At 41.0% G+C, this 12964-nt stretch overlaps 1 protein-coding gene across 4 annotated transcripts; it reads left to right on the top strand.

Annotated features, from left to right (window-relative positions):
• The first annotated feature begins 39 nt into the window (after positions 1-39).
• On the top strand, positions 40-12900 carry TMEM59 (transmembrane protein 59). Of its 4 annotated transcripts, none has more exons than XM_073357622.1 (8): positions 40-247; positions 4472-4577; positions 6911-7005; positions 7220-7372; positions 7701-7773; positions 8148-8229; positions 10779-10887; positions 12616-12900. In XM_073357622.1, the coding sequence occupies exons 1-8, from the start codon at positions 74-76 to the stop codon at positions 12769-12771; spliced, it is 948 nt and encodes a 315-aa protein (XP_073213723.1). In that variant the 5' UTR covers positions 40-73; the 3' UTR covers positions 12772-12900. The 4 variants fall into 4 exon arrangements, with proteins under 4 accessions (XP_073213723.1, XP_073213722.1, XP_073213721.1 ...); XM_073357621.1 differs by having other exon boundaries at positions 41-247; positions 8145-8229; positions 12619-12900; XM_073357620.2 differs by having other exon boundaries at positions 42-247; positions 8145-8229.
• Positions 12901-12964: the final 64 nt, after the last annotated feature.

Raw genomic sequence — 12964 nt, forward strand, 5'->3', positions numbered from 1 at the left:
CGAGGGAACTCTCGCGATATCGCTCGAGCCCCGTCTTCACCGCAGGGCCGGAAGTGGGAGAGGGAGGGGCAAGATGGCGGCGCTGCGGGGGAGGCTGTCGGGGCTGGGTCTCTTTCTGCTGCTCCTGGTCTGCAGGAGGAGCTGGGCGGCCGCGGGCTCCTCCGAGGCCTTTGACTCGGCGCTGGGGAGCACGGCGTCGTGCCACCGGGCCTGTCAGCTGACGTACCCCCTGCACACCTACCCCAAGGTACGGGACCCCCACCCGCTGCCCCCTTCCCGAACGAGCCTGTCCGGGTACGGGCCTCCCCTCCCCCAGCCGCTCCTGCGCTATGGGGCTCCCTTGGCGCTTCCTCCAGCTACAGGCCTCCCAGTGCCGTCCCCCGCCCGGCACGGAGCCAGACGCCGCCCCCTCCACCCTGGCCCCAAGGCGAAGGGCCTTCCGCCGGGCTCCCCCGGCTTCTCCCCAGCTGGGACCGTCCCTGATGTGGCTCAAGTCAGTGAGGCTCAGTTGGCATGACAAGCTGGGCAAGTGTTGCCGGAACATAAGAGAGACTTCTCAGGTATTTGTCGGGATGAGGAAGACCCGCTTCCCCCGCCCGATAGCTTCTGAGGTTTGTTCACCCTGGTCCATTGGTTGTTGGTGAGTCCTTATCTGGTAGCAGGTGCTTCTAGGTACGGGGCCGTCGGCCAGGAAGATTCGCCCTACACACACCAACCCCGAGATATGCCCGGTTCCTTTCGCGGGCCCCTTCCCACGGGATATAGATAGACTAGAACAAAAAGAAAAGGAGTACTTGGTTAGGAGACTAACCAATTTATTTGAGCATGAGCTTTCGTGAGCTACAGCTCACTTCATCAGATGTTTACCGTGGAAACTGCAGCAGACTTTATATACACATCTCAAACTTTTGTACTGGTGACCCCTTTCACATAGCAAGCCTCTGAGTGAGACCCCCCCCTTATACATTAAAAACACTTTCAATATATTTAACACCATTATAAATACTGGAGGCAAAGCAGGGTTTGGGGTGGAGGCTGACAGCTCATGACCCCCCATGTAATAACCTTGTGACCCCCTGAGGGGTCCTGACCCCCAGTTTGAGAACCCCTGGACTAGATGAGGTAATATCTCTTAGTGGTTCATCTTCTGTTGGTGGAAGGTAAAAGCTTTTGAACTACACAGACCTCTTCTTCAGGTCTGGGGAAGGAAGTAGACCTGAGGAAGAGCTCTGTGTAGCAGTCGGTAATCTCTCTAAAATATAATCTCTTGGGGGAAGAGGTTGTTGTGGGGTTTCCATGTGTCCTGTTTTCTTCTTCCTCCTTCCCTCAAAGAAACAATACCAACTTGATTTGGGCTGCTCTGGCTTTAAAACCATACAAAATATCTGTGTGTGTTGACAAGTAAAAAGTCCTGAATCATGACACTGATAAAACATTTGAATTATAGAGGATGAAGTCTGAAGAGTTGTAAAAAATGAGCACTCCAAACCCCCCCACTCCCGGGTTCTAGTTAACTTAGGCAGATGTCTTTCATGGTATCTATCTTTATAAAAGGAAGGTGTTGGAAAACTGTTCCCCCTAGCTCTGTTTCATATTGAGGTTCAGTATCAGTTCAGGATTCTATAGAATTTTGAGTTATTGTTGGAATTTGGAAAATTCATTATTCTTTTCAGTCTTGTGTGAATTTTTGACTGATAATATACTGCTGCAGATAGAGAATAAAGTAAAACAAGTTGAGTTCAAAATGTGGGGTGCACAAATAACAAATGAGGGAGAAGGGTAATAGAGCAGAAAGTTTGAAGTGTGGAATTAATATTTTTAGAATAAAACTACATAATCATGGATTTGAGTCAGTAACTGTGATGTGTATACCTCAACAATGAGTGGAAGCAACAAAGACTTGTGTGGATGGAATGAAATGTGTATCAAGAATATGGAACTTTATGCCCCAAGTTGAGATGTCTGAGTATGATACCAATTGCAAAAAAGGCCAAAGTTTGGGAATTTGAATCATTGTAAAATTAAACATCTTTCTTCCTTAATTCCAACCCCAAATCTTTTCCTACTGCAGATCAAATTTCAGACTCCAGTGGTTTTTGTTGGAGGACTTTGGCAAGTTTTTGAAGGAAGTTGAAACTCTGGTGTTTCTTGTAGCTTTTAGAGTTTTTAAAAAAACTAAACACTTTGAGCTCATCATTATAGTATACATCATAAAGAGGCCAATAAAATGACACACACAATTTTCTTCCTACTGAGTCCTTTGTGACTTAAACAATCCATCCTGTGTTGATTTTAAGCACTATCTACCACTAAGCTACCAAATAGAAATAGAGGTGGCAGGAAACTTTTATTTTGGAAAAATACATTCATTGTTTTGTTTAACTCATGAAAGAGAAACTTTATTAAGACTTATCAGGATAATCTGTGTGTGCATCATACCTGCCAAAGCCAATTCAATATGAATGTCAACATCTGTGGCATATTTTCTGCAGCAGGATATTTCTGTTAGAGACACAGTCAAAGTTGTTAGGCTTTATTTAAAAAAAATAAAATCTTGACCCAGTTTGGCAGTTGTTTTGATATTTTATGCTGCAAAAACCTATAGAACATCTGTGTCTGAAAGAAACACACCAGTTTTTTTGCAAGAGGTTATATGGTAAGGTGTGGTGTGTTTGCCTTGTTCCTTTAATAATTGATTCAAAGTCCTGTCTTCACCTGTAAAGCAGGTGACAACCATAAGGATGAGGAGAGAGCCAAAAGACCTGTCTTGAGTTTTCCTGTTAACAGATTCACATGGTGTCAAATGCAGAACAATGCTAATGGTTTACAGCAACACTACAAACAACTAGTTATGTTGGTCCTAACATATGAGAGAGACAAGGTAGGTGAGCTAATATCTTTTACTGGAACAGTTTCTGTTGGAGGAAGATACCAACATTCAAACTACACAAAGTTCTTCAGGTCTGTGGAAAGAAGTCAGATGCTTTTTGAAAGCTTGTGCTTTCCACCAACAGAAATTTGTCCAGTAAAAGATATTACCTTGTAGTAACAAGAGTTTCACAATGTGGAATATTTTTCTAACTCTCTATTTTTATTGCTTTGCTATAAAAAAAACAAGCAAAATTTCTAAGATACCAGGGAAGTAGGTACTTGCCTCATCTAAACACAGTTTTTCTACCAGTATGGTATAGCTACTCTAGTTGGGGGCATGTTTTTTTATCTAAATAGTTATAATGTTACAACTCCTAGTTACACTCATGCGACTTAGCGTGGCTGTAGTTACACTAATACAAAGGTGCCATATACCAGTGTAGCTTATTCCCCTTTCCATGAGGAAATAAGCTATGCTTGTATGACTGTGACCACACTCGGAGGGTTGTATTGTCTGAGCTACACCAGTACTGCTCTAGCTATACAACTTTTGTGACTAGACAAGCCCTCAAATGAAGTCTACCTCACAGATCCCATTTCTCTGCCACATGGTACTTCTAGTAATTAAAAGAGTGTGTTTCTCACAGCTAAGTGAGTATTTTCTTGTGAAACAAACTACTATAGCACTTCATTAATTATTGGGAGAAGCATTAAGTTGTTTTTTACTTTGTCTTCTGAATGCTACCATACTATAATCTTGATAGGGGCATTATACAGAGAGCTCGATATAGTCCCTGCCCTGAAGAACTTACAGTCTAAGACTGTAACATATGAAAGGAGAGAAAGAGGGTGACAATCAAATAAGAACATTGATATACATTTTTTTATACACTTGCTGTATCTGTTTTGTAATTACATAAAGGAATACTCTTCTCTCTTTCCCTCAGCAAAACCATTAAATAGTATGTTGACTGGATATTTTGACAAGTAAGTAGCCATGACACAGGAATAGTGCGCCACAAAATATACTCTGGTTACTTATTTTGACAACTCTTTTTACTTCTAATTATATCCCATAACAAATAATTGGTGTTTTGACAATATACCATTCACCTGCATTATGACTCCTCACTGGTAGCATTTCCCATTAAATCTTTGAGAGGTAAGGACTGCCAACTTTCTGTATGGATTAGGTTAATAGGTTCTACTTCGATTCTTTAGCAGCTAGTACCTTTATTTTTAAAGCTGTCATTTTTCAGAAATGCATTTTTGAACTTGCTGACTTTAGTGATCTGTCTATTCAAGGCTGGCTCCTTGCTGAATAAAGAACCGTGTTCTGCTTGGACTAAGAAAGTCCATATCAAAGTTGCCCAATAATTTTAAAGAACTGGAATTTGCTTTTGTTCTAGACTGTACAGACCTTGGTGTTTGGCTGACTTCTAAGGTTTTCTTTTTGTTTGGGGTTTTTTGCTAGAATAATTTCCAAGGTAGCTTTTATAGTACTCAGAAAAGTAGTAATGTTTGCTTGTTGCTACCCTAGGTTCTTGGGTGGAGTATTAGTAATCTCTTTAGCAACCCTGCTTTTCTTGTAACTTCCCAGGAAGAGGAACTGTATGCATGTCAGCGAGGCTGCAGACTGTTTTCTATTTGTCAGTTTGTGGATGATGGAATTGACTTGAATCGGACCAAACTGGAATGTGACTCTGGTAAGATAATTCTGTGCTCTTTCCACAAGATGTAATATGAAGAGACAAATGAAGGGAAGAGTGGAAAAGTATAAAGGGATACTGTCAATTTGACTTTTTTAAAATTGATATTACTCTTAAAAAAATGTTTGATAGAGCACTCATTAAAATTTCTCAAATTTTTAAAAGGGATTTCTGCTTTGTGAGCCTTTAAAACATAAGGGTCCTTTGGCCAAGGGAAAAACTTAGGTGATGTAACCATATTAGGTGTAAAATGGTTAGCTGACAATGTAATTTTCAAACTAATAGTGTCTCTTTTACTCCATGTAACATTATGCAATGACATAACATAATAAATGACATCAGTTGCAATGATTTTCATAGCCCTATTTGTTGGGACGTATGGGTTTGTATTTACTTCAGCTGAAATGTTTGCTTTACAAAGCACAAATCTTGATGAACTGTGTACTACATCACTAATATGGCCTCATTCAACCCAAATTTACAATCTCTTTACTATGGAAAGAGAAACAAATCTTAATTACATTCTCTGCCTTTCATATAGTTAAACAACTTGGGAGCTGGGTGTATGTCTTGTTGAATTAAGCCATTAAATATCAAACATTCATGAATAACTAATTGTTTAAAAGGATTAATTATCTGAAGATCAGAGAAGAATGTTGATAGTTAAAACTGTGAAAATACTTGTTACAAATTATATACCAAGCTAGTACTGAGATCAAAAGCGTGGTGCCAAGCAAGCGAGGCAGGAGAGGGAGCATCTCTCCCTAAGTGCCAACTCAGCACTAAAAAGAGCACACAAAAAAAAGCACATTTTAAAATCGTGTGCTGAAGGCAAAAGGGGCAGTGGCAAGTTCCAACAGCAGAGAGAGTTGGGGAAAGGCATGTTAGTACAATACAGAGCTGTGTTATATGAGCTGGGAATAGGCGAGAGCTGCAGAGAAGCAGTATCCTTTGCACAGCTGTGATACAGGCATTTCTTTTCAATTGCCAAACCCCAATCAAGGGAGATCATAAAAAGGGGTGAGGCAGCAAAAGTCCAAATGTAGAGCTGAGTCTTTATTGTTGCCTCCTTTCCTATACAACATTTCCACCCTGGACTGTTGCCTTCTGCCTGTTCATTTGCAGTGATCTTAGAACACTGATTTTGTTCATTGCTTGGTGGCTGTCCTGTGCTTTGTGATGCACTTCCTGATCATTCTGTTCAGTTCTGTCTCTAGGTGCTTCTGTGGCTGCCATTGTCTGACTTTGTGACTGTTTTACCATAGGACTGTTGCTCAGGCTCCTGAGACCTCCACACTCAGATATTTGGTTGATTACTGTGCATTCCCTGCCAGATCTTTGTCTACCCTGTTTCCATAGACTGCCCATTTCTGGTTCTATGCTTGTTCATTTTCCTCTCCTGTGAGGAAATAGATAGTACTAATGTTTGGTATGCACTTTTACTTGTCAAGTCTGTTCTTTTTGTGCCTTCTGGCCTAAGCCTCCCAATACCCTAGTGAGAGAGGATTATCCCCACTTGACTTCTGTGCTTCGGTTCCCCAGATGCAGAGACTTATCCCAAGGTCATACAGGTGGGTGGCTAAGCCACAAATAGAATACAAATCTTCTGGCTTCTGTACTGCTAGTCCTTTATTTTAAATATTGGATAAAGATATTTGGAAATAAGAGCAGAACTGACTTTACATTTTTGATAAAGCTTGAAATTGGTATAGAAAGTCTAACTATACTCATGCAACACTGATGGGCAAACCCTCCCTTGTTCCCTGTTATGCTATGGCTCTCTGAAGTTTGATGGATTTCTCTGTTAGTTTACTTCCTTCTGGGATCCCAGTTCCATCCCCTGGAGCAAAACTTAAACTCTTCCATAGTATGTGGGAGGGAAGGCCACAGTACTGTGGGAGGGTTTTATCAGCCCAAGTTCTGATAATCCATGCCATCTCTGGAACAAAATCCTTGCCTATTCTACTGGGTTGAGGCCGTGTTAATTTACGTCACTCTGTTGGAATTTACTATACCAGTAATTGCTCTTTATTTTGTTTGTTTTTTGCTTTTCCTCATTTCTGTGACCAAATGCTGTTGCTGCACTCAGCTTTTAGACAACCCAGCTTTATGCCTATTCTAGATCAATCATCTAGATTGCATCAGCCCAAAGAACCCAGTACCAGCATTGGTATATTGCTCTCATATTATTCCTCAGGTGGGATTGGGAGTTTTTAAAATTGTCACTTGAGTCCTTATCAGACTGTACCTACACCTTACACTCGTGCTTTCAGTTGTTGACTTAAAATGTGAAATTATTTTCCAATTTACACAACTTTTCTTCTTTGCAGCCTGTACTGAAGCATATTCCCAGTCCGATGAACAGTATGCTTGCCATCTTGGGTGCCAGAATCAGCAGCCATTTGCTGCACTGAGACAAGAGCAAGTAAGCATGTAGCATGTTTGTCAAATGCCACCTACTTGTTTTCTGCTGCTCACATTCTCTTTTTTTTTTTTTTCAAATTTAATGTGTGTGTGTGTGTGTGTAGAAAGATGGAGAGAAATTCTCTATTTAAAGACTAAAACCTTATTGGGGACAGTGTTAAATTGCTCGAATATGTACAGAACAAATTGAAAACCAGTTAGTGATGTGTTTACAGTTAATGTCCCTGATGCCAAGGATTCATCTCCTTTTCCCTCTGACACTGGTGAGATCATTCTGGAGTGACATGATGGACTCAGCACAGAGCTTCATAACTTCCTCATGGACCTTCTACCTTCAAGCAGATGATGGCAAAATAGTTATATTCCAGGTGCTTGCTTGCTTTTTTACTTTTACAAGACTTTGTGTGTCCTGGGTGTTAACTGTTGATCTCCTGCTTCTTCCAATCACAGAACAGTTAGTAGAGCAGTCTCAGAAAGTAACTGCATGCTTAATGTTTGGCAGCAGTCAGTCTATCTTTGTAGTGGTCACTGGATTTGCAATGTAGAAAGCAAAATTAACTTAAATGGGTAGTGTCACAAAATTTTCTCATTTCTTTTGCAAATGTAAATGATGCTTATGGGATGACTATAATTTTATGGTTAATTGAAGCTTTATGAAATACAAACAAGACCTTACAATTTTCATTATTGTTTTAGTCAAAGCCAGAAGTTCAATACATTCCACAGGACACCACAGATCTGAAAGAATCGTTGTTGAGCGAAACATCCTGTAAGTTGGTTTGGGTTCTTTAGAGTGCAAATGAAAATATTCATAACGTGCAAGAGTAAGTCAAATCTTCTACAAAGGGAAAAGTGCATGTCATTATGGGCAGCCTGTCACTCTCACTGTCACCCTGTGTACATTGCAACAAAGGCCACAGTAGTAAACTCCTTTTAAAATGTATTTTAAATATAGCATGGTATTTATGCCCTTGCCACACTGGAATTAGAACCATTTTAAAGAAGTTGTCTACTATCAATGTCTTCATATAGACAGGGACTGTATGAGACTAGAGATTTTAAACATAAATCTTGGGTGTTTTTTTGTTGTTGTTTTTTTAAATGTAACCTTATAATGGAGCTGTCATTGTGATATTTCAGCAGACCTACAGCCAGGAGGTTCACAGACACACAGAGGATTTTTTGAAGAGGAGGAAAGCAAGAGCTTTTTCAAATGTCTTTCTATGTATGTATCTTCTACTGTCTTATAAAAGCTTAAAGGGTAGGATGACATTCCTTCCCCATATATTTTACATGTCATTGCCTCCATCAGAAAAATCTCAAAATGACAGAACTGTGTTCAAGAAAGATGATGTTTTGGAGGAGATGCTAAAAGGGAGGTTCTGAGCACTTGTGTTAAAGAGCTCACTGCTCCCTTCTCAAGAAAATAGATATTAGCCACAATATACTTGTTGGCTATTTGGCCAACCTAATCTCTCCATTCAATTTAAGCTGACCATGATATTTGTCATTTCCTGTCCCACACTACTGATATTTTGCAGCAAACTGTTAATTTCACTGATTTCCTAGATCCGGCTGCCTGTCAAGGTGAAGTGATTGATTTGTGTAGTACTTTGGGATTGTCTAGTGTGAAAGGTGCTGTATAAATAAGCAGTTTTACTTTATTTCTAGGTTGATGGGATAAATATAACTTTGCTCTTTTTCTTTAATCTTTGCTACTGAGCAGCCAGATGCGTTCACACACTTCTAGACATCCAAAATAATTGGGTCTAAATTAGTTGCAAGAAAGATCTTGGCATCATTATGAGTACACTGAAAACATCCTCTCAATGTGCAGCAGCAGTCAAAAAAGCTAACAATGTTAATAATTAGGAGGGGAATAGATACAAAAATCAGAAAATCCATGGTACACCTACATATTGAATACTTCATACAGTTCAAGTCACCTCACATTGAAAAATATTTTAGAATCAGAAAAGGCACATAAGAACAGCCGTACTGGGTTAGACCAAAAGTCCATCTACCCCTTCAACAGTGCCCAATGCCAAGTGCCCCAGAGGGAATGAACAGAACAGGTAATGATCAAGTGATATATCCCCTGTCACCCATTCCCAGCTTCTGGCAAACACCATTCCTGCCCATCCTGGCTAATAACCATTGCTGGACACTATCCTCCATTAATTTATCGAGTTTTTTTTTTAATCCTGTTATAGTCTTGGCCTTCACAACATCCTCAGGCAAGGAGTTCCACAGGTTGACCTTGCGTTGTCAAAAAATACTTCCTTTTGTTTATTTTAAACCTGCTGCCTATTAATTTCATTTGGTGGCCCATAGTTCTTGTATTATGAGAAGGAGTGGGTAACACTTCCTTATTTACTTTCTCCCACACCAGTCATGATTTTATAGACCTCTATCATATCCCCCCCTTAGTCGTCTCTTCTCCAGGCTGAAAAGTCTTATTAATTTCTCCTCATAAGGCAGCAGTTCCATACCCCTAATAATTTTTGTTGCCCTTTTTCTGAACCTTTTCCAAGTCCAATATATCTTTTTTGAGATGGGGCAACCACATCTGCACACAGTATTCAAGATGTGGGTGTACAATGGGTTTATATAGAGGCAATATGATATTTTCTGTCATATTATCTATCCCTTTCTTAATGATTCCCAACGTTCTGTATGCTTTTTTGACTGCCACTGCACATTGAGTGGATGTTTTCAGAGAACTATCCACAATGACTCCAAGATCTTTCTTGAGTGGTAACAGCTAATTTAGACCCTATCATTTTATATGTATAGTTGGGATTGTTTTCCAGTGTGCATTACTTTGCATTTATCAACATCAACTGTCAACAAAATGATTAGGAGTATGGAACAGCTTTCATATGACGGGAGATTAAAAGGACTGGGACTGATCAGCTTAGAAAAGAGATGATTAAAGGGAGATGTGATAGTGGTCTATAAAGTCATGAATGTTGTGGAGATAGTGAATAGGGAAATGTTGTTGTTTACCCCTTCACATAACACAAGAACTAAGGGTCACCAGATTAAATTACTAGGCAGCTGGTTTAAAACAAACAAAAGAAAATAATACTTCACACACTGCACAGTCAACCTGTGGAACTCAGTGCCCTGGGATGTTGTGAAGGCCAAAAGTGTAACTGGGTTGGGTCCATCAGTGCTATTAGCCAAGATGGTCAGGAACGCAACCCCATGCTCCAGGTATCACTAAACCTCCAACTGCCAGAAGGTGGGACTGGATGACAGTGGGTGGATCACTCGGTTGTCATATTCTGTTAATTCCCTCTGAAGCATCTGGCACTGGCCACTGTCAGAAGACAGGATACTGGGCTAGATGGACCATTGGTCTGACAAGTATGGCCGTTATGTTCTTTAGAATTGTGCTAACCATTTGGCTGCTATTTCCCTGGCATAATGAGGTTCTTAAGGCAGAAAGAGAGATTAGAGATTTAGCTGTCATGCATACAAAATGCAGTTAATAGAGAGATTTGTATGCTAAATAGCTTAAAGCAGGAGTCAGCTTGGGATCTAGTAAAAAAACTGCCAGACTTGATTAGTTCTGCTTCCCTATCCTGTACCTGAAGACTGGTAGCTAAGGTGGGGTGGGAGGCTGGTTTCCCAGGCTCCTCCAGTGAAGCATTCAACTGAATGATCTAGACCTGGGAACGCAGATTGGTAAAGGCCAGCATATGTCTTTAGGAATATCCTGTTTTCTTAACCTGTTAAACAACTTTAACGATGTTCATTACATTTCAGAAACTCTGGCTGGATTTTAACGACTACACTTGTTCTCTCCGTACTGGTGCTACTCTGGATTTGTTGTGCTACTGTTGCTACAGCGGTACAGCAGTATGTTCCATCTGAGGTAAAGCTAATTATTTTATAGCTTACGGCACCGTGCAGTTATTCGTATTACTTACTGCCTGAAATGCTCTAAGGTCTTAGGTATAGAGCTGGTGTTTTGGTTCACTGGCAGTTCTGCAAAATTAAAATATGCTAGAATCAAACTAAAAATGTTGGCAGATCAGGTCGGTGCATTTTGATCTGGGTTTAACAAAATGTTTCATCTGCCTCAAAATGAAGCACTTTGTGTTGTGACATTTTAAAAATAAAGATAAATGTATGGTCTAGATTCACAAAATGGGGGGAGAAGGTTGTGGGGGTGCCTCCCTTTATAGTCTTTAGCCCAGTAGATAGGGCACTTAGCTGGGATGTGGGTGACCTGTGTTCCCCTCTCTGCGTGCTCTGGAGCAGGGATTTGAACTTTGGTCTCCCACTTGGCAGAAGCGTGCCCTATTGGTATTTGGGGCAGGTCTCGATCTCTCAAAGTTGTTCAACTGTGTGTAAGTAAATTAGTCATTGGACCAAGGACATAAATGTGAGTCCCCCATCTCCAAGGTGAGTGCCCATAACCGTGAGGCTATAGTCATTCTCACTCTTTAGCCCAACGACTATTCAAGCATTTTGTTGAAGCTGTTCCACTTTGTATAAGTGACAGAGACAGTGAAGTGACTGCAGTGTCATGATTAGGGCTCTCACCTTGGAGGTGGGAAACCCAAGTTTGTGTCCTTATTCCAATAACTGTTTAATTACAGTGTTCACACACAGAGTGGAACAACTTCAGCAAAAGAGATTAAGATGTGATCTAATACCCTCCCATATCCCAGTGCTTAGGGCAGTGATACTCAATTAGATCTACCTGTGGGCCGTAGGGTTGCCCGGTGTCTGTTTTTTGACTGAAACATCCAGTCAAAAAGAGACCCTGGTGCTGACCCGGCCACTAAAAATCCAGTCAGCAGGGCTAAGGCAGGCTCCCTGCCTGCTCTGGCTCTGCATGGCTCCTGGAAGCGGCTGGCGTGTTTGCCTCCTATGCACAGGGGTGACCTCGGGAGCTCCGTGCGATGCCCTCACCCCAAGCGCTGGCTCTGCAGCTCCCATTGGCTCCTCTTCCCCATGGTAACCATGTTTGACAACTGGAAATTTGTTTCTAATACCTTTTTGCCAGAGCAGAAGTATGATTACCGGGAGCATTCACTAAACCATTAAAAGGGTTTTAATAAGATTGTGAAAAGGCTGAGAATGGTCAGAACCTATGGGCATGAGTGGCAGGAACCTGATTGGAGGAGGGGAGAAGGGACTTGCTGAATTGACATCTCCCCACTTTCCTTCCTCTAAAAATATGCAAGACTGGCAAGTACCACACTCATTCTGACAGGAACATACCAGTCCTAGCCTGGGACTCAGACTCAACTGTGAACGTGAATTTTAGATAGCATGGAAAATATTTCATAGTAAGAGTTGAAGCATTGCTACTTTGAGGACCTTCAAAACCTCCCTGAGAAATGTATGCTCATAGTTATATGCCAGAAGCTGGGAATGGGCAACGGGATGGATCACTTGATTATCCGTTCTGTTCATTCCCTCTGAAGCACCTGGCATTGGCCACTGTCGGGAAACAGGCTACTGGGCTAGAAGGACTGTTGGCCTGACCCTTTTATGGCCTTTCTGTGTTCTTATGGCTAAGCATGTCTTGAGTCTTGCATTCAGAACCTGTAATGATATGATCTTTTTAAAATAAGTTTAATTATTTCAGAAGTTGAGCATCTATGGAGACTTGGAATACACGAATGAACAAAAATTGACCAGATACCCAGCTTCTGCCCTTGTTGTTGTTCGATGCAAGACTGATGAACAGGAAGAAGCAGGACCTCTACCCACAAAAGTTAATCTGGCTCATTCAGCAATTTAAATAGTTTAAAAGAATTTAATAGACTAATTCTAGCAGTTCTATCAACTCCTGGTGGTTTTTTATGGTTTCTTCAGATGCGGGGCATAGCGGTCAGTGTTTAAATGCAAATAAAGTTACAGAATCAACAAATCAGTCTGTTATGGAATCCTTGTTTTCTTCTAGTAGTGAAGAGAATGGCATGTTTAATTTGCAG

Source organism: Lepidochelys kempii, chromosome 8 (genome assembly GCF_965140285.1).
Source record: "Lepidochelys kempii isolate rLepKem1 chromosome 8, rLepKem1.hap1, whole genome shotgun sequence".
In the NCBI taxonomy this organism is placed as follows: Eukaryota; Metazoa; Chordata; order Testudines; family Cheloniidae; genus Lepidochelys; species Lepidochelys kempii.